The sequence below is a fragment of the Amphiura filiformis genome, chromosome 18 (genome assembly GCF_039555335.1).
Source record: "Amphiura filiformis chromosome 18, Afil_fr2py, whole genome shotgun sequence".
Taxonomy (NCBI): Eukaryota; Metazoa; Echinodermata; class Ophiuroidea; order Amphilepidida; family Amphiuridae; genus Amphiura; species Amphiura filiformis.
In genome coordinates this window covers 28,551,724-28,579,279 of record NC_092645.1, presented here as the reverse complement: position 1 = coordinate 28,579,279, position 27,556 = coordinate 28,551,724, and the positions used below count along the sequence as shown (strand labels likewise).

The window sequence follows — 27,556 nt, the reverse complement described above, 5'->3', positions numbered from 1 at the left end:
TATAGAATGTGAATTGTTTTGCTAACTGCTGTATGTCATTTTTCTGTATATTACAGTATTTTTCTTGCAAAATCCCATTATCTTTTGCTTTAAGAACGTTTTGGTATCGACGCTTTATATAAAGTGTCTTATTATATATGTTATTTATATTTGGTTGGCATCTACATGTAGTTGTATTTCATTGCCAACTGATTGTACTTCGCTTTTAACCTTTGCCATGATAGGCTATTGCACTATAAGCACGTTTCAATGTTTAATTTGTCAACATGTCATATGACGCAAGTCCAATGATCAACATACAACTCCAGTTCAACTTAAGGGATCTGGAATGAGCATTTTGAGCGTTTCGACAGTATTTTTTGTGGGACATGAGAGCACATCAGACATATCGAATTGCATTCTGAATACGAAGAATGTCTTTCTGATATCAAATAATTTTCATTTTTGAAATTCACGATATAATATAAATTTTATAAATCTAATGATATATTTTAAAGTGTATGTAGCTGGGAGGAAAGCCGACGATCAATTGAAAATTTTGACCTTTCATATTGAAGATATGGATTTTTTTCCCAAAAAGACCTATTTTTCTGTTGTGTTTTGGGGAAAAAATTCATATCTTCAATACAAAAGGTCAAAATTTTCAATTGATCGTCGGCTTTTCATCCCACCTCCATACACTTTATGTATAAATCATCACATTTATAAAGTTTACTTCGAGTACTGTTAAATATCAAAAATATCAATGTTTAATCATTAGCCATAAAATGTGTATTACATATACATTGCGAATTTCAAAAAATCAAAATTATTTGATATCAGAAGGCCATTCTTCGTATTAAGAATGCAATTCGATATGTCTGATGTGCTCTAACGTTCCACAATAAATACTGTCCAAAGGTTCATACCTCAGCCCTTAATGGTACACTATGACTGACTGACTGACGAAAACTCGGGTCAGATCTCATAATTTCTGTGTAAAAATTTGAACCAACGACATATCCGTTTGTGTCTTATAACTACATCTGTGACAAATCTACATGGTGAAAACGATCTAAACACAGTAGACCTGCCCGTAACGAAATGTATGATTTCTACATTATTTACATAGCACTGAGAAATGTATTGGCGTAGACCATTAAACCTAGACACTTCAACCAAATTAATAGTCGATCGCAAAAGCTACTTCACTTTTGTACAATGAGCATGCGCGCGATTCGCTTTCACGCAACAGCATGCGCAACAGTGATCGAGCAAAAATTCAGATTTATTGTGTCTATTTTAATCAGCAACCTTAACCATGAATATTGGATGTCAGAAAATTATACAGCGAAATAGAATGACACCCCCAAAACAGACAAAAAACAATTTGAACTAAACAAACGAACAAATAAAAAAAAAACCAGTTCTTCAAGTTTTCATTACTAAATGACAAACACGTGGTACAATGGTGTTGACAGAATGGAAAACCACAAACTTGAAAGGCCCATCGGATTTCCCCATGTTCACTATAAACCAAGATATGACCTTTGTGCTTTTAAGAGATCTTTCAGGAAACTAATTTTGTCAGTAGTCGGAATGTGTTTGAAATCGGGATGGTGTGTCAAAGAGGTCAATCTTTGTGGTCTTTCCAAAGTATGTCTACCTCTCTTGCTTCTAATTGCTACAGTTTTCTTTTCCTTCCTCTCTATATCCAGCAATAGGGATGACGATTTGCTGCATCCAAGTCGCTTAAGCGAGGTCGAGTTGAGTTTTGGTATTGTTACACGCAGCGATTTGGTCATTTGAAACATTTTAGGTGTATGTGTTGATTCTCTGATTTGTTTTGACGGGATTACTGCAGTGTCTTGTAAAACAATATCTTTTGGTCCAGTATTCGATTTGGTTGTTTGCGTTTTCAGCACGTGCTCTGTGTCTGTGTTTGGAATATGCGCCATTTTACACATTGCGCGTGCATCTTTACCAGGTTGCATCTTATCTTTTACATTATTTCCTGGTTTCTGATATTTGCTTTCGTATGCGTCAAACGAACCAGTTTTATTCCACGGAAATTTGACTTTTAATTGACTGTGTCCGACTGTTAAATTTCCAGGTTTGTTGGAACCGGAACTTCTGTTTGTGTTTGTGTTTCTTGTATGATTTTTAGTGCTATGAACAGATATTACAGGGAAGTTCTTCAGTTTGGTTTTTCCTTGAAGGATGCTGTTAGCACTGGGTTTCTGAGATGGTTGTTGGTGAGGAGTAATCTCTATTGACGCATTCCGTAATTGCTTATCTGTTCTCTGTCCCGATGGCATCAAAGTTACTCTTGATCGGTTATTGTCGACATGTCGGCTACTAATTGTTATCGGTGTTTGTATCGTAGGTGCTTGATGGGTCTGCCTTAGTTGAGTTGGTTCAATAAGCACGGGCTGTTGGATATTTGGTTGAATCACGTGACCAAGGACTTGCTGAACACCCACAAGTTTACCATCCACCGAAGTCAGTAAATTATTGCCATTTACAACGCATGCAGAAATTGGCACCCTATGAATAAGATATTTAAAAACAGGAAATTATTTACTCACATTAATATTACTTACAAATACTTCCAATAGTTCCAATGAGAAATGGGCAAATAAATCAGTAATGCAAATAAATTATATTGTTTGTTGGCTTCGGTTACTATTGTTATCATCATCATTATCATCATCATCATCATCATCATCATTATCATTATCATCATCATCATCATCATCATCATCATCATTATTATCATATCGTCATCATCATTATCATCATCATCATCATTAAGCATATAGGAATAAAAAAAAAAGCATTTAATTTGGAATTTTTTTAAATAAGTGCTATAATGCTTGTTTATTCTGATGCTCAGTGAAAAATAATCTTTTCATTAACTATTTAAACTGAGGGTTTAGCATAATCAAAGCACGCCATCTTTTTAATGGATTTCACTGGGTAAGTGCGATACAATTTTTGTCATTTTATAGAAGAAGGTTATGGTGTGGGTGTGTTTCAATTTGCTTACTTATTTATTGTTTAATTATTTAATTTAATTTAATGCTTCTAACAGTTGCAAAATACCATAGAATATATGGTTTCACCTAAATCCTAATATTACATTATGAACTCATTTTGCCCAAAATGTCGCATACGACTATATCTGTAATGGCAGGGATGTGCCTCGGCCATGTTAAAAGTAGGGGGCTTTCAGGTCAAATGTACAATTACAAAAATATGGGGTCATTCAGTACACAACCTGAATAAAAATGAGGTCATTCGATATGAAACTTTAAATAAAGGGGGGCATTGGGGAAACAAACTGTAAAATTGGGGTCATTGGGTACAAGATTGCCAAAAAGGTGTCATTGAGTACACATAAACATGATAAATAAGTGCCAAAACTGCGAAAAAGAAACTTGGCCACCTTGGGAACTAGAATCAGTTAACAAAATTGGAAACAACTGGATGATTGAATTTGAAAAATCCCCATTATTTCTCGAGGAGAACACAAATACCACCTACCTTTGGGAATAAAAACGGGGTCATTGGGTATCAGGATTTTTTTAAAGGGGGTCATTGGGTATTAGGTAGGACAATAACATAAAAAAGGGGGTCATTGGGTACAAGCCGGCTTGAAGCCGGTTTGAAATAGGGGGTCTATCCCGAGGCACATGATGCATATCCGTTATGGAAGTGCCCTCCGGGTTACACCCACTCTCATTTCGCCCAAAATCGATTTATCATTACCTGAAATTAGTAATCTGATCAGCCTCTGTCTTCATCAGTGGTGAGAATGCATAGAATATCGATTTGTCTTGAACCCAAACTATCTTACGACATAGGCATAAAGACGTGGGACCTAGAGACCTATTCAGAAGATAACAATATAGTACATACAATTATAATAATATCGTCACCCCTTGGCCCGGTCATCGACATCGAATAATCGATGCAACCAGTATTTGTTCATCAATCGATTTCCAGTCGTATGTTTGACGACGTATAATCGATAATATTAATTCTATCAGATATTCGACGTCAAATAAATATAATTGATTTTTTTCATCCACAAACATTAGTTAGAAAATAAAAACAAAATAAATTGAAAATATTTGATAACGAATACTTGTTGCATCAGGTATTTGCGTCGAATACATCGGAATATGACTCAGGCCTTTACATGCTATAAATAGGTTAAATTGCATAACTTATTTTTCAAGCCAACATTAAAGCAAGTCTGCACACAATCACGTGTCATATCATAAGATCGAATTAGTAACCATTTTATAAATACTATGTTAATGTACCCCGGGTAGACCTCCAGCATTGCATGCATTAAATATTAAACATGTGCAGAGCAATGCCGTCATCATGTTCATGTGTGATTTGTCATCAATTGGTCAAAGTGCAAGCCGACGTGGCGTGAATTAGCCGATGTCTTTCTCAGACGAATGAGAAAACAAAATTTGCTGAAATGGCTTTGAAATAAAATATTTTGATATTAATCCGCAATGTTATAAGGCCCGCCGATTACTATTTATAGGATTTAGCTGTACTCGCATAATAGGATGATACTTTCCCAACAAAATTAGTTTTTCCTGGAATAGGGAGTAGCATATTCATTTCTAATATCTCTTAAAAAATATCTCTGCCAAAATGACACAAGATGGAAGATGGGAATTTGGGATCTCAAAATGTCCCCTTTTGAAATGTACGGTTAACAACATACATAGGCCTAATAATAATAGGCCTAATAATTATACACGCATATGCACAATTTAAAAGAACCAGACTCAAATTGATTGATTTAAGAATGAAATTGTTTTGATGTGAAATTAATAGTATCGCATGTAAACTGACTTACTGGGGTGTAGGTACCAGGAATAGTAACGGTGGCTTTGACGACGCCATTTTGCTCTTCCTTAGTTTGTGAACTTATGTGTACCTGTCGGTTCAAACGAGCAAGTAAGAATATCATGATTGTACAAAATGTATAACAATGCAATGTTTTGTTAACTAACCATACCATATGTAGGCCTATGGCACGTTGACAAGGATGATTGCACGTGTGACATTAATAGATCGTATACTGTAGTGTTGTTAAAGGAAGTCTCCAGCAATCACAACATTGTGCCTTATATGTAAGAAAAATAATTATCAAGCACGAATCATGTGGTTTAAAACAAATTCATATATATTGACCATAAAAACGAATAAAAACATCCATCTCTCAACACGCGATATTCAAAATTCCCGGACGCCGAAATTGTCGAGTGCAATGACGTCGAAGTAATACAATGAGGGCTGACGACAATTGCACAAATAACCATTACGTCATTCGTTTTTGTGGTCAATATGAGTTTGTTTGAAATAAAACTATGTGATTCGTGCTTGATAATTACTTTTCTAACATATAAGGCATAATGTTGTGATTGCCGGAGACTCTCTTTAAACTGCTACGGCATTTTATCATTATGCACATGATAATATTAGTAAATAATAATAGTAACAATAATATGAATAAAACTATTAATAATAATAACAATAAGACTTATAATAACACAATACTTAATAATAATAATAATAATAGTAATAATAAATCATGAGTGTAAACAAAAGCAAATCGTCACCCTGTAGATTATTGACGAGCTTACTTTTCAGCCGAATTGAGGATTTTGCCTAAAACATGTCACTACTATCAATATCATTGACATTAACCAATCATAAAGGAGAATATAGATGATTTAGGCAATTTTAACACTTGAAAAATGGTGATTAGGCATTTTTACACCAGAATTGATGCTTAACTCAGCTGTTCATTTGTTTTTGTCTGACTGTAATCGTTTCTGTTAATTAATTTTAATTTGTCCCATTATCATTTGTTCATGTTCAAAATTTGATGAATAAATATATTTATATGCGTGCTTAACCATATGATATACTTCTCAAAATCACCAAAAGAGAGCAATTATCGTAGTCATGGTAGTATAATTTCTAAATTACAATGAACAAAGTAACGAAGCATCAGTATAATTTGTGATTTAAGGGGGATGGTGATGGTCCAAATTTCTTTTTTTTTTTTTACATTTTTTTTTATTGGGGCCTACAATAACAACATGCAGCAATTTTAATTTTAATTTTAATTTTAAAATAAATAGACATCAGTAATATAAATTTCTAAATAAATAAAAACTAAATGAAGCATACATACAAAGCATTAAGAAATATACAGTATTAATGATTAAATTAAAACAAAACAAAAATATACTTTAGTTTAACTTATATGAAATTAGATGGTTAGGCCCCTACAACATTTTATAATAAATTATGCTATTAATTAAATCACCGCGATCCGAGATACTTGTTCAAAACGATAATAATAATGTTAAATAAATTTAAGCATAGTAACAAAACATGAAAACATTTAATGTCATTGAAGAGGATAATCAAAAAAGTATGATTACAAATTATTCAAATAGCAAGAAATACTTTAATAGAAAATATTTAAGCTTAAGGTATACATGTAATAAATATACGAATTATTATTACTAATAATATATAAATACATAGTAAAATATATACTCACTTGTATTTATATATCATTCTGCAGCTGCCGATTCTTAATGCGAAGTCTTTGTTCCTTTCACAAAGAACAATTCGACGCATCCGTCGACCGTCCTTGCCTCCGTCGAGTTAATATGGCGGTTTGTGATAAACCAGTCAACCATATACTAGTATTCAACGCGGGAACTCTCTACAGCAGGTTTGACTCACAAACGTGCAGCGGTTGGTAATGTTTACCTTCGGCGTGGAGCTTTCAATGCCCATATGCGGTAAGCCCCGCCCCAAAGACGCCTGAGGTTCAATATCGGCTGTGTTGTAACCTGATCGATTGGCGGCGCTCGTACTGCTACATGTTGTGTAGATTTGGATCGACATATAATGTACAGCTCATTACGAAGGTCGGGTGAATCACATGGAGCCCCGATTACCCGACCCAACAGAGAGGTTTTAATTGGATTATTAATGATACTATTACAGCCAAATACTATACACGTGTTTGGTATTAAAACACGGTGTGGTTGAGAATTACGGGTTATATCATAATGAATATTTCTACACGAACAAAGAAAAGCAAATTAACAAAGAAAGAAAGATTTATTGACTGGCTTATTGATTAGTGTCGATGTGCAGTATTGATGGTATTTTGCACACGTTGACTTGATCATGAGTCAGGATTGTGTTGCTTGGGCTTGAATTGAGAGCATTTACTAATTCTTGTCTTCAACGTGCTATTAATTTAATAATATTAAATAATAATATTAATATTATACTAATGATAATGATAATAATAATAATACTATAATATTAATAATAATAATAATATAATACCGTGATAATACTAATAATACTATAATAATAATAAATAATATTAAGAATAATAACACTAATAATACTAACAATAATAATAATAATAATGATAATAATAATAATAATAATAATAATAATAATAACCGGGAATAATAATAATAATAATAATAATATTGATAATAATATTGATAACATTGTAGCTTGAAACGTGTAGTTGATGAAATAAAACATTATAAAAAGTGACCAAGAGTATTCGCAGTAAAAAATAAGTATGTACTGCGCAGCCATGGCACAACTTAAAAAGCTAGTTGATAATAATATATTTTATGACTAATTAGACAATACCAAGAAAGAAGCGCGACAATAACTAGGAAAACCTATAGTATTAGCTTACATCATATATATGAAACATTTTACATTTTATATTATTTACTTTGTTTGGTCATAATTTTTACCATTCATTCGATTATGATAAATTGTGTTATATTAATTAATATTTACTAATACTGCTGCAATTTATTTTTGTTTTATAAAATACTGGATATGTATACGCACAAAATCAGTAATTTTACACAGCAAAATACTCGTTAACAGTACTTATAGTACTAGTAAATTTAATAATTATGATTACAAAACCATAATAATTATACAATGCAAACTTGTACTCCTGTATACACTTGCATGATGACAAAGTCAGCTTTCCTATTCCTGTATACACTTGCATGATGACAAAGTCAGCTTTCCTACTCCTGTATACACTTGCATGATGACAAAGTCAGCTTTCCTGCTCCTGCATACACTTGCATGATGACAAAGTCAGCTTTCTTACTCCTACATGCACTTGCATGATGACAATGTCAGCTTTCCTACTCCTGCATGTACTTGCATGATGGCAATGTCAGCTTTCCTACTCCTGCATGCACTTGCATGATGACAATGTCACCTTTCCTACTCCTGCATGCACTTGCATGGTGACAATGTCAGCTTTCCTACTCCTGCATGCACTTGCATGATGGCAATGTCAGCTTTCCTACTCCTGCATGCACTTGCATGATGGCAATGTCAGCTCTCCTACTCCTGCATGCACTTGCATGATGACAAGGTCAGCTTTAATCCTACACGTGGTTACACTTGCATGATGACAATGTCAGCTTTCCTACTCCTGCATGCACTTGCATGATGACAATGTCAGCTTTCCTACTCCTGCATGCACTTGCATGCTGGCAATGTCAGCTTTCCTACTCCTGCATGCACTTGCATGATGACAATGTCAGCTTTCCTACTCCTGCATGCACTTGCATGATGACAATGTCAGCTTTCTTACTCCTGCATGCACTTGCATGATGACAATGTCAGCTTTCCTACTCCTGCATGCACTTGCATGATGACAATGTCAGCTTTCCTACTCCTGTATACACTTGCATGATAACAAAGTGAGCTTTCTCACTACTGCATACACTTGCGCATACACTTGCAAGTTTTGTACAAACAGGTGATGGACCAACTGAAGAGTTTCTCACTACTGCTGGAATCCTGCAGGGCGACACATTGGCCCCTTACCATTTTGTGATAGTGGTAGACTATCTCCTCAGACAGTCGATATACACTGACAAGTCCAAAGGGATTGACATCATGCCCAATAAGACGAGCAGCTAGAGAGAAGAACAAATATCAAACCGATCTTGACTACGCAGACGACATAGCTTTAACAGCTACGTTATCACAAGATGCCCAAGATCTTCTGTCATCTTTAGAAGATGCTTCAGCCAAAGTTGGCCTCTTTCTCAATTCCAAGAAGACAGAATATATGTGTATTAATGGAGATAAGAACCCAACTCCAATCCTTTCTCGGATTTTGCATGATGACAAAGTCAGCTTTCTTACTCCTACATGCTCTTGCATGATGACAATGTCAGCTTTCCTACTCCTGCATGCACTTGCATGATGGCAATGTCAGCTTTCCTACTCCTGCATGCACTTGCATGATGACAATGTCAGCTTTCCTACACGTGTCTACACTTGCATGATGACAATGTCAGCTTTCCTACTCCTGCATGCACTTGCATAATGACAATGTCAGCTTTCCTACTCCTGCATGCACTTGCATGATGGCAATGTCAGCTTTCCTACTCCTGCATGCACTTGCATGATGACAATGTCAAATTTCCTACACGTGTCTACACTTGCATGATGACAATGTCAGCTTTCCTATTCCTGCATACACTTGCATGATGACAATATCAGCTTTCCTACTCCTGCATGCACTTGCATGATGACAATGTCAGCTTTCCTACTCCTGCATACACTTGCATGATGACAACGTCAGCTTTCCTACACGTGTCTACACTTGCATGATGACAATGTAAGCTTTCCTATTCCTGCATACACTTGCATGATGACAATATCAGCTTTCCTACTCATGCATGCACTTGGATGATGACAATGTCAGCTTTCCTACTCCTGCATGCACTTACATGATGACAATGTCAGCTTTCTTACTCCCGCATGCACTTACATGATGACAATGTCAGCTTCCATACTCCTGCATGCACTTGCATGATGACAACGTCAGCTTTCCTACACGTGTCTACACTTGCATGATGACAATGTCAGCTTTCCTATTCCTGCATACACTTGCATGATGACAATATCAGCTTTCCTACTCATGCATGCACTTGGATGATGACAATGTCAGCTTTCCTACTCCTGCATGCACTTACATGATGACAATGTCAGCTTTCTTACTCCCGCATGCACTTGCATGATGACAATGTCAGCTTTCCTACACGTGGTTACACTTGCATGATGACAATGTAAGCTTTCCTACACGTGTCTACACTTGCATGATGACAATGTCAGCTTTCCTATTCCTGCATACACTTGCATGATGACAATGTCAGTTTTCCTATACTTGCATTATAGACAATGTCAGTATACACTTGCATAATAACAATATCAGCTTTCCTACACGTGTCTACACCTAACTTACATGATGACAATGTCAGCTTTCCTACTCCTGCATTCACTTGCATGATGACAATGTCAGCTTTCTTACTCATGTATACACTTGCATGATGACAATGTCAGCTTTCTTACTCATGTATACACTTGCATGATGACAATGTCAGCTTTCTTACTCATGCATACACTTGCATGATGACAATGTCAGCTTTCCTACACGTGGTTACACTTGCATGATGACAATGTCATCTTTCCTACTCCTGTATACACTTGCATGATGACAATGTCAGCTTTGCTACTCCTGCATACACTTGCATGATGACAATGTCAGCTTTCCTACTCCTGCATGAACTTACATGATGACAATGTTAGCTTTCCTACTCCTGCATGCACTTGCATGATGACAATGTCAGCTTTCTTACTCATGTATACACTTGCATGATGACAATGTCAGCTTTCCTACACGTGGTTCCACTTGCATGATGACAATGTCATCTTTCCTACTCCTGCATAGACTTGCATGATGACAATGTCAGCTTTCCTACTCCTGCATCCACTTGCATGATGGCAATGTCAGCTTTCCTACTCCTGCATGCACTTGCATGATGACAATGTCAGCTTTCCTACACGTGTCTACACTTGCATGATGACAATGTCAGCTTTCCTACTCCTGCATGCACTTGCATGATGACAATGTCAGCTATCCTACTCCTGCATGCACTTGCATGATGACAATGTCAGCTTTCCTACTCCTGCATGCACTTGCATGATGACAATGTCAGCTTTCCTACTCCTGCATGCACTTGCATGATGGCAATGTCAGCTTTCCTACTCCTGCATGCACTTGCATGATGACAATGTCAGCTTTCCTACACGTGTCTACACTTGCATGATGACAATGTCAGCTTTCCTATTCCTGCATACACTTGCATGATGACAATATCAGCTTTCCTACTCCTGCATGCACTTGGATGATGACAATGTCAGCTTCCATACTCCTGCATGCACTTGCATGATGACAACGTCAGCTTTCCTACACGTGTCTACACTTGCATGATGACAATGTCAGCTTTCCTATTCCTGCATGCACTTGCATAATGACAATGTCAGCTTTCCTACTCCTGCATGCACTTGCATGATGGCAATGTCAGCTTCCATACTCCTGCATGCACTTGCATGATGACAACGTCAGCTTTCCTACACGTGTCTACACTTGCATGATGACAATGTCAGCTTTCCTATTCCTGCATACACTTGCATGATGACAATATCAGCTTTCCTACTCCTGCATGCACTTGCATGATGACAATGTCAGCTTTCTTACTCCCGCATGCACTTGCATGATGACAATGTCAGCTTTCCTACACGTGGTTACACTTGCATGATGACAATGTAAGCTTTCCTACACGTGTCTACACTTGCATGATGACAATGTCAGCTTTCCTATTCCTGCATACACTTGCATGATGACAATATCAGCTTTCCTACTCATGCATGCACTTGCATGATGACAATGTCAGCTTTCCTACTCCTGCATACACTTGCACGATGACAATGTCAGTTTTCCTATACTTGCATTATAGACAATGTCAGTATACACTTGCATAATAACAATATCAGCTTTCCTACACGTGTCTACACCTAACTTACATGATGACAATGTCAGCTTTCCTAATCCTGCATTCACTTGCATGATGACAATGTCAGCTTTCTTACTCATGTATACACTTGCATGATAACAATGTCAGCTTTCTTACTCATGTATACACTTGCATGATGACAATGTCAGCATTCTTACTCATGCATACACTTGCATGATGACAATGTCAACTTTCCTACACGTGGTTACACTTGCATGATGACAATGTCAGCTTTCCTACACGTGGTTACACTTGCATGATGGCAATGTCAGCTTTCCTACACGTGTCTACACTTGCATGATGACAATGTCAGCTTTCCTATTCCTGCATACACTTGCATGATGACAATGTCCGCTTTCCTACTCCTGCATACACTTGCACGATGACAATGTCAGTTTTCCTATACTTGCATTATAGACAATGTCAGTATACACTTGCATAATAACAATGTCAGCTTTCCTACACGTGTCTACACTTAACATACATGATGACAATGTCATCTTTCTTACTCCTGCATGCACTTGCATGATGACAATGTCAGCTTTCTTACTCATGTATACACTTGCATGATGACAATGTCAGCTTTCCTACACGTGGTAACACTTGCATGATGGCAATGTCATCTTTCCTACTCCTGTATACACTTGCCTGATGACAATGTCAGCTTTGCTACTCCTGCATACACTTGCATGATGACAATGTCAGCTTTCCTACTCCTGCATGAACTTACATGATGACAATGTTAGCTTTCCTACTCCTGCATGCACTTGCATGATGACAATGTCAGCTTTCTTACTCATGTATACACTTGCATGATGACAATGTCAGCTTTCCTACACGTGGTTCCACTTGCATGATGACAATGTCATCTTTCCTACTCCTGCATACACTTGCATGATGACAATGTCATCTTTCCTACTCCTGCATGCACTTGCATGATGGCAATGTCAGCTTTCCTACTCCTGCATGCACTTGCATGATGACAATGTCAGCTTTCCTACACGTGTCTACACTTGCATGATGACAATGTCAGCTTTCCTACTCCTGCATGCACTTGCATGATGACAATGTCAGCTTTCCTACTCCTGCATGCACTTGCATGATGACAATGTCAGCTTTCCTACTCCTGCATGCACTTGCATGATGACAATATCAGCTTTCCTACTCCTGCATGCACTTGCATGATGGCAATGTCAGCTTTCCTACTCCTGCATGCACTTGCATGATGACAATGTCAGCTTTCCTACACGTGTCTACACTTGCATGATGACAATGTCAGCTTTCCTATTCCTGCATACACTTGCATGATGACAATATCAGCTTTCCTACTCCTGCATGCACTTGGATGATGACAATGTCAGCTTTCCTACTCCTGCATACACTTGCATGATGACAACGTCAGCTTTCTTACTCCCGCATGCACTTGCATGATGACAATGTCAGCTTTCCTACACGTGGTTACACTTGCATGATGACAATGTAAGCTTTCCTATACGTGTCTACACTTGCATGATGAAAATGTCAGCTTTCCTATTCCTGCATACACTTGCATGATGACAATGTCAGCTTTCCTACTCATGCATGCACTTGCATGATGACAATGTCAGCTTTCCTACTCCTGCATACACTTGCACGATGACAATGTCAGTTTTCCTATACTTGCATTATAGACAATGTCAGTATACACTTGCATAATAACAATATCAGCTTTCCTACACGTGTCTACACCTAACTTACATGATGACAATGTCAGCTTTCCTACTCCTGCATTCACTTGCATGATGACAATGTCAGCTTTCTTACTCATGTATACACTTGCATGATGACAATGTCAGCTTTCTTACTCATGTATACACTTGCATGATGACAATGTCAGCTTTCTTACTCATGCATACACTTGCATGATGACAATGTCAACTTTCCTACACGTGGTTACACTTGCATGATGACAATGTCAGCTTTCCTACACGTGGTTACACTTGCATGATGGCAATGTCAGCTTTCCTACACGTGTCTACACTTGCATGATGACAATGTCAGCTTTCCTATTCCTGCATACACTTGCATGATGACAATGTCCGCTTTCCTACTCCTGCATACACTTGCACGATGACAATGTCAGTTTTCCTATACTTGCATTATAGACAATGTCAGTATACACTTGCATAATAACAATGTCCGCTTTCCTACACGTGTCTACACTTAACTTACATGATGACAATGTCATCTTTCTTACTCCTGCATGCACTTGCATGATGACAATGTCAGCTTTCTTACTCATGTATACACTTGCATGATGACAATGTCAGCTTTCCTACACGTGGTTACACTTGCATGATGACAATGTCATCTTTCCTACTCCTGTATACACTTGCATGATGACAGTGTCAGCTTTGCTACTCCTGCATACACTTGCATGATGACAATGTCAGCTTTCCTACTCCTGCATGAACTTACATGATGACAATGTTAGCTTTCCTACTCCTGCATGCACTTGCATGATGACAATGTCAGCTTTCTTACTCATGTATACACTTGCATGATGACAATGTCAGCTTTCCTACACGTGGTTCCACTTGCATGATGACAATGTCATCTTTCCTACTCCTGCATACACTTGCATGATGACAATGTCAGCTTTCCTACTCCTGCATGCACTTACATGATGACAATGTCAGCTTTCCTACTCCTGCATGCACTTACATGATGACAATGTCAGCTTTCCTACTCCTGCATGCACTTGCATGATGACAATGTCAGCTTTCTTACTCATGTATACACTTGCATGATGACAATGTCAGCTTTCCTACACGTGGTTACACTTGCATGATGACAATGTCATCTTTCCTACTCCTGCTTGCACTTGCATGATGACAATGTCAGCTTTCCTACTCCTGCATACACTTGCATGATGACAATGTCAGCTTTCCTACTCCTGCATGCACTTGCATGATGACAACGTCAGCTTTCTTACTCCTGCATGCACTTGCATGATGACAATGTCAGCTTTCCTACACGTGGTTACACTTGCATGATGACAATGTCAGCTTTCCTACACGTGTCTACACTTGCATGATGACAATGTCAGCTTTCCTATTCCTGCATACACTTGCATGATGACAATATCAGCTTTCGTACTCATGCATGCACTTGCATGATGACAATGTCAGCTTTCCTACTCCGGCATACACTTGCACGATGACAATGTCAGTTTTCCTATACTTGCATTATAGACAATGTCAGTATACACTTGCATAATAACAATATCAGCTTTCCTACACGTGTCTACACCTAACTTACATGATGACAATGTCAGCTTTCCTACTCCTGCATTCACTTGCATGATGACAATGTCAGCTTTCTTACTCATGTATACACTTGCATGATGACAATGTCAGCTTTCTTACTCATGTATACACTTGCATGATGACAATGTCAGCTTTCTTACTCATGCATACACTTGCATGATGACAATGTCAACTTTCCTACACGTGGTTACACTTGCATGATGACAATGTCAGCTTTCCTACACGTGGTTACACTTGCATGATGGCAATGTCAGCTTTCCTACACGTGTCTACACTTGCATGATGACAATGTCAGCTTTCCTATTCCTGCATACACTTGCATGATGACAATGTCCGCTTTCCTACTCCTGCATACACTTGCACGATGACAATGTCAGTTTTCCTATACTTGCATTATAGACAATGTCAGTATACACTTGCATAATAACAATGTCAGCTTTCCTACACGTGTCTACACTTAACTTACATGATGACAATGTCATCTTTCTTACTCCTGCATGCACTTGCATGATGACAATGTCAGCTTTCTTACTCATGTATACACTTGCATGATGACAATGTCAGCTTTCCTACACGTGGTTACACTTGCATGATGACAATGTCATCTTTCCTACTCCTGTATACACTTGCATGATGACAATGTCAGCTTTCCTACTCCTGCATACACTTGCATGATGACAATGTCAGCTTTCCTACTCCTGCATGAACTTACATGATGACAATGTCAGCTTTCCTACTCCTGCATGCACTTGCATGATTAATTAAAATTAAAGTTAAATATGGACAAAACTGAATTTATTTTATTTGGTTCACCACATAATACCAGAACATACTCTACCGATCATCTGACAGTTGGAAATTCTATTGTAATGCCATCTACATCCGTTCGCAATCTAGGTGTTCACCTGGACTCAACATTATCAATGAATACTCATGTCTCTCATTTGTGTAAAACTCTGATTTTTCAACTAAGGAACATTTCTCGCATTAGGAGATATTTAGATAAAGACTCATGTAATCACATTGTTCGTGCACTTGTTACATCTCGTCTGGACTATGGCAACTCACTTTTAACTGGAACTACAGAAACCAATCTTAACAAGCTTCAACGCATTCAAAATCGGGCCGTCCGTCTTATTTGTGGTTTAAAGCGACGTGATCATATTTCTTCTCATCTTACTGAGCTTCATTGGCTTCCGGTTAAAGAACGCATAAAGTTTAAACTTCTCACAATCATATTTCAGTGTGTGCATGGGTTAGCTCCAACTTATTTGCAGGATTATGTTCATCTTTATTCATCTGTTAATACCAGACATCATTTACTTCGTTCTTCTCTTGATACAACCAAACTTCACATTCCATATACAAATCGCTGCCTAGGGGATCAGGCTTTCCATGTTGCTGGCCCACGGATATGGAATACTCTTCCACAGCATATCCGTGAGGCCCCCACCCTTAACCGGTTCAAAGAACTCCTCAAATCACATTTATTTCCTGTTGCATAATATTGTTATTGTTTATATTCCATTTGCATGTTTTTGTAGCGTAAGTTTATTGTAGCGTAAAATCTCTTGTAATGCGCTTTGGTATTTCATGATAAAGCGCAATATAAATCTTATATGTATGTATGTATGTAATGTCAGCTTTCTTACTCATGTATACACTTGCATGATGACAATGTCAGCTTTCCTACACGTGGTTACACTTGCATGATGACAATGTCATCTTTCCTACTCCTGCATACACTTGCATGATGACAATGTCAGCTTTCCTACTCCTGCATGCACTTACATGATGACAATGTCAGCTTTCCTACTCCTGCATGCACTTGCATGATGACAATGTCAGCTTTCCTACTCCTGCATGCACTTACATGATGATAATGTCAGCTTTCCTACTGTATGCACTTGCATGATGACAATGTCAGCTTTCTTACTCATGTATACACTTGCATGATGACAATGTCAGCTTTCCTACACGTGGTTACACTTGCATGATGACAATGTCAGCTTTCCTACTCCTGCATACACTTGCATGATGACAATGTCAGCTTTCCTACTCCTGCATGCACTTGCATGATGACAATGTCAGCTTTCCTACTCCTGCATACACTTGCATGATGACAATGTCAGCTTTCCTACTCCTGCATGCACTTGCATGATGACAATGTCAGCTTTCTTACTCATGCATACACTTGCATGATGACAAGGTCAGCTTTCTTACTCATGCATACACTTGCATGATGACAATGTCAGCTTTCCTACACGTGGTTAAACTTGCATGATGACAATGTCAGCTTTCCTACACGTGGTTACACTTGCATGATGACAATATCAACTTTCCTACACGTGGTTACACTTGCATGATGACAATATCAGCTTTTCTACTCCTGCATACACTTGCATGATGACAATGTCAGTTTTCCTATACTTGCATTATAGACAATAATCAGTATACACTTGCATAATAACAATGTCAGCTTTCCTACACGTGTCTACACTTAACTTACATGATGACAATCCCTCATTTCAAATCTTTAGTTTTGGTTTCTCTTTTGTTCAGAAACCAAAAATCAAGGGATTAAAAAGTAGAGCTGATCTGGTCTGCAATCATAACACTATTATGCTGGGAAGCCACAGAATAGGGTATATTACCAGAAGTATACAATTGCCTATAGTGCTAACATAATTATTATCATGATTGATATCGTAAATCTATCCCGCGGACGACAGTTGATGCTCTCTGTCGAAGGTAGGTGGCATATTACATTCACGAGTTCTAGGCCTAGAAATCATATACATGCGCGTAGGCGGGGTGGGGGATTTGTTTGTTTGTATGAAACATAAACGATGCATGGAGATGATTTGATTATGAATTAGTTTATTATCCCCGGGAAGCACAACCCATACCTCTTTAAGAGGGGGCTCCCCTCCCTATATAACTACCTCTTCCCTAAATTACCCCTTTCCCCTCCTCCTCCCCTACATTCGATATCTTCATCTCGAGCTCTCCTCCCCTTCTCTTTAACTTCCAATGCTCTCTCTCATCTGTTTCTCTCTCTCCCGGCCCATATCCCCTTGCCCTCCAACCACCCCCCCCCCCACACACACACACCACAATCTCTTCTCCCCTATATCTTATACTTTTTGCAGTAAAAATTGCTTCAGTAAAAGTCATTAGGTTATTAGAGGTCATATTATAATGGCCTTCCATCGATTCTGGTACATGGGATTAAGGACATGGATCGATTTTATTTATAGCACCTATACAATTACAATAGTGGCCCCTTTTGTAATGTCGAATGCAAATATTTCGATGGTCTATATTTTTTCACAGGTGAATTAGCCTAGGCTTATTCGGTTTTGTAAACCACGTCTTTCAATGTAGATTACCATGCTCGAATTGTCTCCTCGTGAATATTGCACTGCAAAATTTAAACATTTCTTTTGTATACTTAGAGTAGGTAACTTCAAATCAAATAAATTTACGATTCACACCACTTATAAGAAACTGAAACCAAAACCGAAACTGACTGACACAAATGTTCGGTTTTAAACAAAAGGTAGAAACAATGAGTTCGATATCTTATGATTCAAGTGGTTAGGCAGGACAATAGGAAACCACGTGACCAAAACCAAAACTAAAACTAAACATTTAAAATGAGGCAATGTCAGCTTTCCTACTCCTGCATGCACTTGCATGACGTCAGATCATGTACACCAGCGTACACTTGGATGATGATAAAGTCAGCTTCCATGCTCCGTGCATGATGACATTGTCAGATTACCTATCCCAGCATACACTTGCATGATTTCAGTACATGATGGGCTCGGAATCGAACAGTAAAAGGCTCGGCTCTGACAAAAAAGTCGCGTCCGATCCCAGTTCAACCAATCCATGTACAATGTGGAAAATTATATATCTCAAAACATCAATTGGACTTAAATTAATTGTTAATTTTCCTAGTAAGTGGAACCTTTCATGCACATTGCATATCCACACACCCACCAGATTATCCATTGGCTTAATCATATAATTATGATCATTAACACATCCATGTTTTATTAATAGTTTGTCTATAGGACCCAGAAATCCAACATTTCTGTATGGTAAGGACATCTCTATTCATTTGACTCGGATGCACAAGCCCAAGCATGGGCACAAAGCCCCCCCCCCGCACGCGCCTGCAAGAAGTACATGTGGCGGTCCGGAATGTCCTCATAACAAATACATTATCATGTAGTTCTTGATGTGATAAAAGGTATAATAATGGTATTACACCGATAACTTGAAATTCATCACCAAAATAAATGTTCTCCCAGTTTGCTGATGTTTTTTTGCTGTATTGGTCAGTGTGCAGCATGTAGATTTTTGTAGCCAGGTCGGATTTAGCTTTTCAGTGCCCTGGGCCATGCTAAGTAACCCAGCAAACACAAAAACGTTTTAAAAACGTTTTAAATAAGTTATATTTTGGCTTTTGGTTTAGGTAAAAACGTTTTAATAACATTAAAATGTCGGGTTATATAAAGGTCATGAAAACGTTTAAAAACGTTTTGTATGAAAACACACTACAGCAATATTTTTAAATGTTTTCAAAAAATGTTATTGTAAACTATATTTGCAAACATTTTTGCCAAATAGTGTGCCAATACTTAAATAACATTATGTTAAAATGTTTGAACCCAGCAAACACAGAAATGTTCTTAAAATGTTTTTTCAAAACCTTTTAATAACATTTAAATGTCGGGTTATATAAAGGTCATGAAAACGTTTTTAAAACGTTATTGAAAATATTTTGGGCAAACATTTTTCGCAAAATATTTTTTCAACCCCAAAATAACATTCTGTTTAGAATGTTTTGTATCAAGTTTTCAAGAATGTTTTTAGAATGTTATTAAAACGTTTTTATACCCTTTATATAACCCGACATTTAAACGTTTTCGGTAAAACATTTTTGTTTGCTGAGCAGTAGATTATTAAAAAATGTTTTTTAAGGTTATGAAAACGTTTTATACTCTAAATATACCCTTTATATAACCCGACATTTAAACGTTTTCTGACAACCTTTTATAACCTTTTGCGAATGATGTCGAAAACGTTTTGTGTTTGCTGGGAAGGGCACTTGCTATCTGGATCCATGCGTCCATCCAACCCCGGGATCCATCACCAACAATGTAAACCTATTTAATTTGATTTTGAGGACTCGTAGTGAGATTAGAGTTAACATACATCTGGGGGGTAGAGAGTATTCTTCTCTCATTTTTATGTAGCCATGTACTGCACGGTACCAGTGTAAGGGTACGGGTCCCGGACCATGAGTATGGGTACGGGTCCCATGCCACGAGTACAGGTACGATCGAGTCCCATTCCATGAGTATGGGTTTCGGATACGGGTCCAAAGTCAAAATAAGGCATGAGTACGGGTACGGGCCCGGAGCCATGGTACGGGTACAGGTACCAAACCAAGTCTCGAGTACGGGTACGGGTACTACAAGTCTGGTTTATACTGCACTAATCATGCTAATAGAGACGTGTCACTTAAACTTGGGACGTATGTATCAATGGGCGATCAACAGAAGGGACGTATGTATCAATGGGCGATCAACAGAAGGGCAATAGTAAGCGACTGCTCCTTCGGTTTGCTTGAGCAAGTGGGTTATTGGTCACACTTAAAGACAAAAAACTACCTCTTCAACAGGGATTATGTCGGAAGCCTGCGCTAATCTCCTTATCCTAGTTTTTTAACAAGATATGTTTCGATTAAATATTCTTATGATTGTAAGCATATATATTATAAAGCCGGGCTCAATTATTAAAGTTAACGTTATCTTTGTCAATTTCATATCTCCATTTTACAACACAAAGCGTAATGAAACACCAACTCGTTTTTTCTTTCCCTTCCTCTCCCGTCCCCATATTCCCCCTCCCTCTCCTCTATCTGAAATGTCTTCTTTTCTTATTTTTTTGCACACATCGTCAAAAAAATTATATGTGCATTATTATTCTCTGCAGTAGCTGCTCCCTCTGCTCTAGTATATAACTATCAAGCACATGACTCATCGAGACTGCACATTAATCATTGGAAACTATTCCGTGCGACATTAGTCATGTTAGTTAATATTGTTAAATATTGACTAAATACAGGGCACACGAAAATTCGCACCCTCAATTTCTTTGCTATGAGAGGTGCAATATCGCATTCGATTAGTAATGGAATGGAATGTTAAGGCCTTAGAAAGCATGAGCACAATTAAGTTTTACATAAAAATAACATTTCATTATAAATTATAACCTTTTGTTATTGCCATTTTGCCAATATTTTACTACTACCATTTTAACACTCGTCCTGCCAAGAAAATTTTATTTAATCTAAATAACAAGTATGAAGACAATATCACTTAGAATAATTTTTATTTAGAACAATAGATATCGCTTAGCCTCAACTCCCTCCTGAGATTTCGAACTTTGTTCGACCACCCTAACCTCGGGTTTAAGGAAGTTGAGTCCACATAGTTTTGTTCGCACAAGATGTACGTATACCATGTCATTTGAACGATAAGTTAATTTGAGAGTTTTAGTGCAACCACTATCTTTATTGTATGATTATAAACAAGCATCTACACTCCTTCCATTGTCCATTTGAGTCAGTGCGTTCGCGGCATAGTATTAAATCTGACTTGTTGACTCGAAGAGCGGACGTGTTAATACGCTCGATCAAAACACGCGCGCATATATCCGACTAAATAAACCTTTTTCCCGTGACGTCACTGTATCGATTTTGGGGTCTTAGATGTAAACAAACAACACGTGCGTTTCCCACGTGCCCGCGATGTGAAACATATTTCACCTCTGTTTTGTCATCTTTCACTTCAGCTTCCATAAAATAAGTGTTTAAACGGGAACTGTATATGGCTGCCTTTATTTCAGCTTGTTTTGATGATATAAATCACAAAAGATAGGGAAAAACAGCGATGCTATAATTTGAAATCCAATCTTTGTTGTTGTTTTTCCACGATGTTATGAGTCCCCTCTATTACGAGGTGATCAGAATACCGAGCAAACACAAAACGTTTTCGACATCATTCGCAAAAGGTTAGAAAAGCTGGCCAGAAAACGTTTAAATGTCGGTGTGACACGATTTCATAACATTCGAAAAACGTTTTTTTGATAACTTATCGCGAATATTCTAACATAATGTTATTAATGTGTTAACGAAATATTTGCAAAAAAATATTTTATAATAACATTTCGAAAACATTTAAAAATATTTTTGTAGTGTGTTTTCATACAAAACGTTTTCATGATCTTCATATATCCCGATATTTAATGTTATTAAAACGTTTTTACCAAACCAAAAATCCAAAATATAACCTGTTAAGTACGTTTTGGGTTTGCTGGGTATATAGCCCAGCTTCAATAAGCACATTAATTTATAGGTCAGTGGATCACAAAACATAACTTAACCAAGATCTTCTCCTTTAAAGTTCAAGGCTATCTCCAGCATGCTCCGCATCCGCATGTTATGGTCGCGAATTCGACAACGCATCACTTGTGCTGTAATAAAAGTACATACGTCCTTTAATCCTGTCTCCCTTTTAAATGTCAGATGTTGACTAAATATACAGATTTACTTTATTACTTTTCACGTTTGTCATTTGCTCGATATGTTTGCTTAAAAATGCCAAAATCTTAAACGTTGATGGATATTATGTGGTTTGGTCTTATGGTTGATTAGCTTTTGAGCTTGGTTTTAAACCCTAGAATTTTGACAACTTCGTAAAAAAGCTCGATGACCCAAATACCAACTATTTTTTGGTGATGTTTGTCAAATTAAATTAAATTCATTCATTCATTCATTGGACAACCAAGAATCCGCGCAGTTAATTTGTACCTTAAGTTTATAACATTTGACCTCAAGGAAGCCATTCAAACTTTCAGAGTACATACCACTTTTAAAAGCCATATTTTAAGCTCCTCCCATGTTCAATAAAATGATACATTGCAAGTGTATTTTAACTGTGATTAATGCCAACTGCTGACGAAGTTTAGGAAATATCACCTCAAACCCCTATAAATTTGATAATAACAGAACAATGATAATAACAGAACAATGTTGCATAAAGTCCGGAATTGTGTGCACCACAAAGCTCAAATTCAGCCTCCCTAAATCCGCTATTTTAGGCAGATTCGCTACATTATGAGAACCATAATGTTAACTCATGTAAAGCACATTTTGTATCAAACAATTATTTTACACCATCTCACGACACAACCCAATTAATATTTATCCCGTGGTCTGTAATGATGCAAACCCCTTCCAGACCAATCTTGATATTTTTCGAAAAAATATTCCATACTAAATGTCAAGTCTGTAATTTTAATATTCGTTCAGAATGAATGAGCCATTTTCGAAATATTCTGCCGTCTGCGAAATTAATATTTATGAATACCAATCATTTTTATTATAAATTATAACCCTTAAAAGCGGGTAAGGGCACGTTTGGTCAATAGCAACACTCAAGTATTTCACAAAAAGTGACCTTTGATGGATTGACATATACATTCAATTCATCTTGACATCTCCGACTTTTGTAACTGATCTCTTGGATTTAAATGCCATAATTAAGTGGGGAAAGTTTACTACCTACTAGCCAGTTGTTGCATGACTCCTAAGTCTGTACCAAAGTTTATAGTGTATTTAACAGAAGGAATCAATACTCATACTCTCTCATTTATGTAATATAATAACAAAAGGGGCCCTAACATACATCCCTGAGGTACACAACACATGCAGGAAATATCAAGATGGTTAGATTCAACGTCATTTACATAAACTATTTGATGCCCATAGCAACCACTCAACTGATACATGATACAGTTAAGGCAACACAGATAATAATAACTTTATGTTACCTAGATAGTATTTTCGCCCTTTCCTTTTTAAAGGAATTTTTATTTCCTTATATCAATGGGTTTTGCAAACACACCGTACAAATAGTCAATCAGGAGTTGACTTCCGATTCCGACTCGACAACGTCATGTGTGGATTTAGGAACTAATAAACGGGTATTGTAACTGAGGAAAAACGAGTGAAATTTGAAATACTGGTATATAACCAAGAAGAATATTTTGTTTTCATTTGCTGGTCGGTCATGGAGGATAAAAAAGGTAAGACAACATATTGACTCGCTTATTTCATAATAAGAATTTATCTTTATTTAATTTATAATGAATTAATGACACATTAAATAATCTGCAGTTATGCAATTGATATCTGTGAATAATACCAAATATTTTTACAGGTATATATTCTTTTATTTAATCCTAACATTTTTAAGCCACCAAGATACTTACTCTCGATATCTCCAGCATGCTAGTGACCAAGGGGTCCTATAATGGTCCCTACTATCACAAACCACTTTCCTATCGAAAATGCGTGGGAAACTACAGAACTTGTTTATTTCACAATACAAAATATTCATTGAGGTCGTATTGGGGGGTAGGAGGTTGGTTGGTTGTGGGGTGTTAGGGTTTTTAATGCATTAATTTACGCTTTGAGTCATATTTACTCTGTGTAAACATTGATATTCATGAATTGCCCCGGAACATAACAGTTTTTCTGATATTACATTGCGCGCACAATAAAATGCGTTTTATTTAATAATCACAAACAGTTATGGGAAGGAACATTTTAAATTTAATTTATCACCAAGGTAAGTAATGGATTTAGAAATAACAGTGTGCAAATAATCTACCCGTATGTGATGTGACAAGCGTTATTTATTTATTTATATATATATTTATTTATTTATATATTTATATATATATTTATTTATTTATTTATGTATTTATTTATTTATATTTATTTATTTATTTATTTATTTATTTATTTATATATTTATATATTAATTAATTTATTTATTTATTTACTTATTTATTTATTTATATATTAATTAATTAATTAATTTATTTACTTATTTATTTATTTATTTATTTACTTAAAATATATTTTATGCTAGGCCTATTTGTTTTATATATAAATAAATAAAAGTTTTATGAATAAAATATGCATTGCAGACAAATATTTTATTAACAGTAACTGTAGGTTGCAGCAATCGCGTTTATATTTTACTTACTAGTATTCAATTATTTCAAAGTTTTGATCCTACAAAAATAAAAAGCGAAACAGAACGGTTTCTCATACCCGCTAGACAAAAATGGTTGTGTATTGGGTGACACTTTTTTTCTGTAATGAGTATACTCAGCGATAATTAAATCTGCAGTGCATAAATTGGACTACAATAGAAAAGAAATGACGCATTTTATGAAAAAAAACCGGTGAAACGATAAATCATTTCATGAATGCTTCAGTTTCAGATCATGAATACATGCATAATGTTTTATTTCATCAATTCTTATAACCATTAATTAATTGCACTTACGTTACAGAAATTTGGAACATTTTATGTATTACCAATTCCAATAAGATTGACAGCGCTAACATCCAGGACAAACATGCGACCGTCAGGCGGGCTTTTTGTGCAATCAACAACTGCACCAGCTTGTATTATATTCGTATCAGGCTAGATAAACACGATTAAAAAACCTTTATACATATACCCGGCTGGATTGAGCTCTCATTTATGGGGAGGTATGCAGCAATTAAGGTTTCAAAATCCTATGCAGATTTATTCTTATTTTACACATTTCTTATGGGAGAATGTAATTAAATAAACACATTCACCAATCCAATGATGATTCTCATAATTTTAATCTTTATAGGCTTATCTCCTAATTTTATGTGCCCCAAAATTTTCCACAGTATTCATTAATATGTATGTAATATTATGCTGTAATATGTTATAATTAGTGTGTGGTTATTCTAGAATGGTAACAAATTATATATAAGGCCTGTGAAAGAATATGTCCTTTATATTCCACCACATGGGAAGAGGAAACCGGGATGGCCACGCACACTGTACTTACAGTATGTCCAGCACCTCATGGGAGATACTGAAGGGATGCTGCAGCCTAACAAAATTGTTTCGCTTGCCCAAGATCGCAATAGTTACAGAAAGCTTGTAGCCGCCTGCTCCGCAGCCGACTGATGATGATAAGGCATGGAGAATAATCAACCAGCAGGCAGCAGTGTAGAATTATAACAGGAACGCTGTGAAACTTATGTTAACCAGTGGTGGTAATTGTTTGAAGTCTTCAAACTGGAGAGAAGAAAATACGTCAAGCGGTGGTGAAAGCCAATATAGTGCTTGATTCTCTGGTTGACTCAAAGAAGTGACAGACTGAAATATATCTCCATCAACAAACGGTAGTTCTGTGAACTAAAATTATATGTTATCTGACTATCAAGTCGAGCAGGTAACTTTCTCAAGAGATCTCCTACAGGCCTAGGGGGGCTTACAGTCAACATATTTAAGACCATTTGGAAAACACTTGCATTGCAGCTTGGATAGTGAAAACATAGTCCCCATGACTTGGACTGAGGCTGTGGTAGACGAGGGGTTTTCCTTGGGTTGACAGGATGGATAAAACAGGAAAAAACACAGAAATGTGAATCTGAGGCTAACAAAATGAAAGAAAAAAAGACATTATAAAGCAACTGCCAGCCTGTGTGGTGATGACACAGGCTTCAACTGGCACTAACGTTGTCGTTAGACATTTTCAACTCGATAAGCGATCAGTGACGGCACAATGTTTCCCGGGAATAATAGCGTACCACAATGAATTTCAGATGTCACTTACACATACGCATATGTCCAGTGTCTACAGGATGTACACATAATTGAGGTCAAATGTCAATTAAAAGATCACTTCCGGTATGAGACAAATACGTTTAAAATCATTTTCTGCCACAAATTGCATAATCATAATGAAGTCTATTCTCTTTCGCATATACATTGTAGCCTAAATACTGTGATATTCCGTCCATGCATGGATCCTACATGTGCAATACCTAGCTTGCAATAATGAGTCCAATTGGTTGAAGATCATAGACAATTAACCTTGTGAAGCTGTGCTAATTGGCTAATGGCAATAGCATAATTGGTTGTAAGCTATGGCATTATTGAGACGATTTGCGCGCGGAAAATTTTTGTATTTTACACTAATTTTTAGCCCATGTTCGGGCTGAATTTCGGTAGAAAAGGGCTCCTTGCCCCTTTTCTTTTCTTTTGCCCTTCTTTTTAGTTTTTGTCAGAGGGCACTTTTTTCTTTCATTTTTTGTCAGGGGGGCACTCAGCCCTCCATGCCCACGCT

General features: G+C 36.9%; 1 protein-coding gene across 1 annotated transcript; it reads right to left on the bottom strand.

Annotated features, from left to right (window-relative positions):
• Positions 1-805: 805 nt before the first annotated feature.
• LOC140140093 (uncharacterized) lies at positions 806-6,823 on the bottom strand. The gene is made up of 4 exons (XM_072161917.1): positions 6,590-6,823; positions 4,868-4,948; positions 3,751-3,870; positions 806-2,526 (listed from the first exon to the last, which is right to left on the bottom strand). Exons 2-4 carry the CDS (start codon positions 4,912-4,914, stop codon positions 1,509-1,511), a joined length of 1,185 nt encoding a protein of 394 aa, XP_072018018.1. The 5' UTR covers positions 4,915-4,948; positions 6,590-6,823; the 3' UTR covers positions 806-1,508.
• Between the last annotated feature and the right edge of the window lie 20,733 nt (positions 6,824-27,556).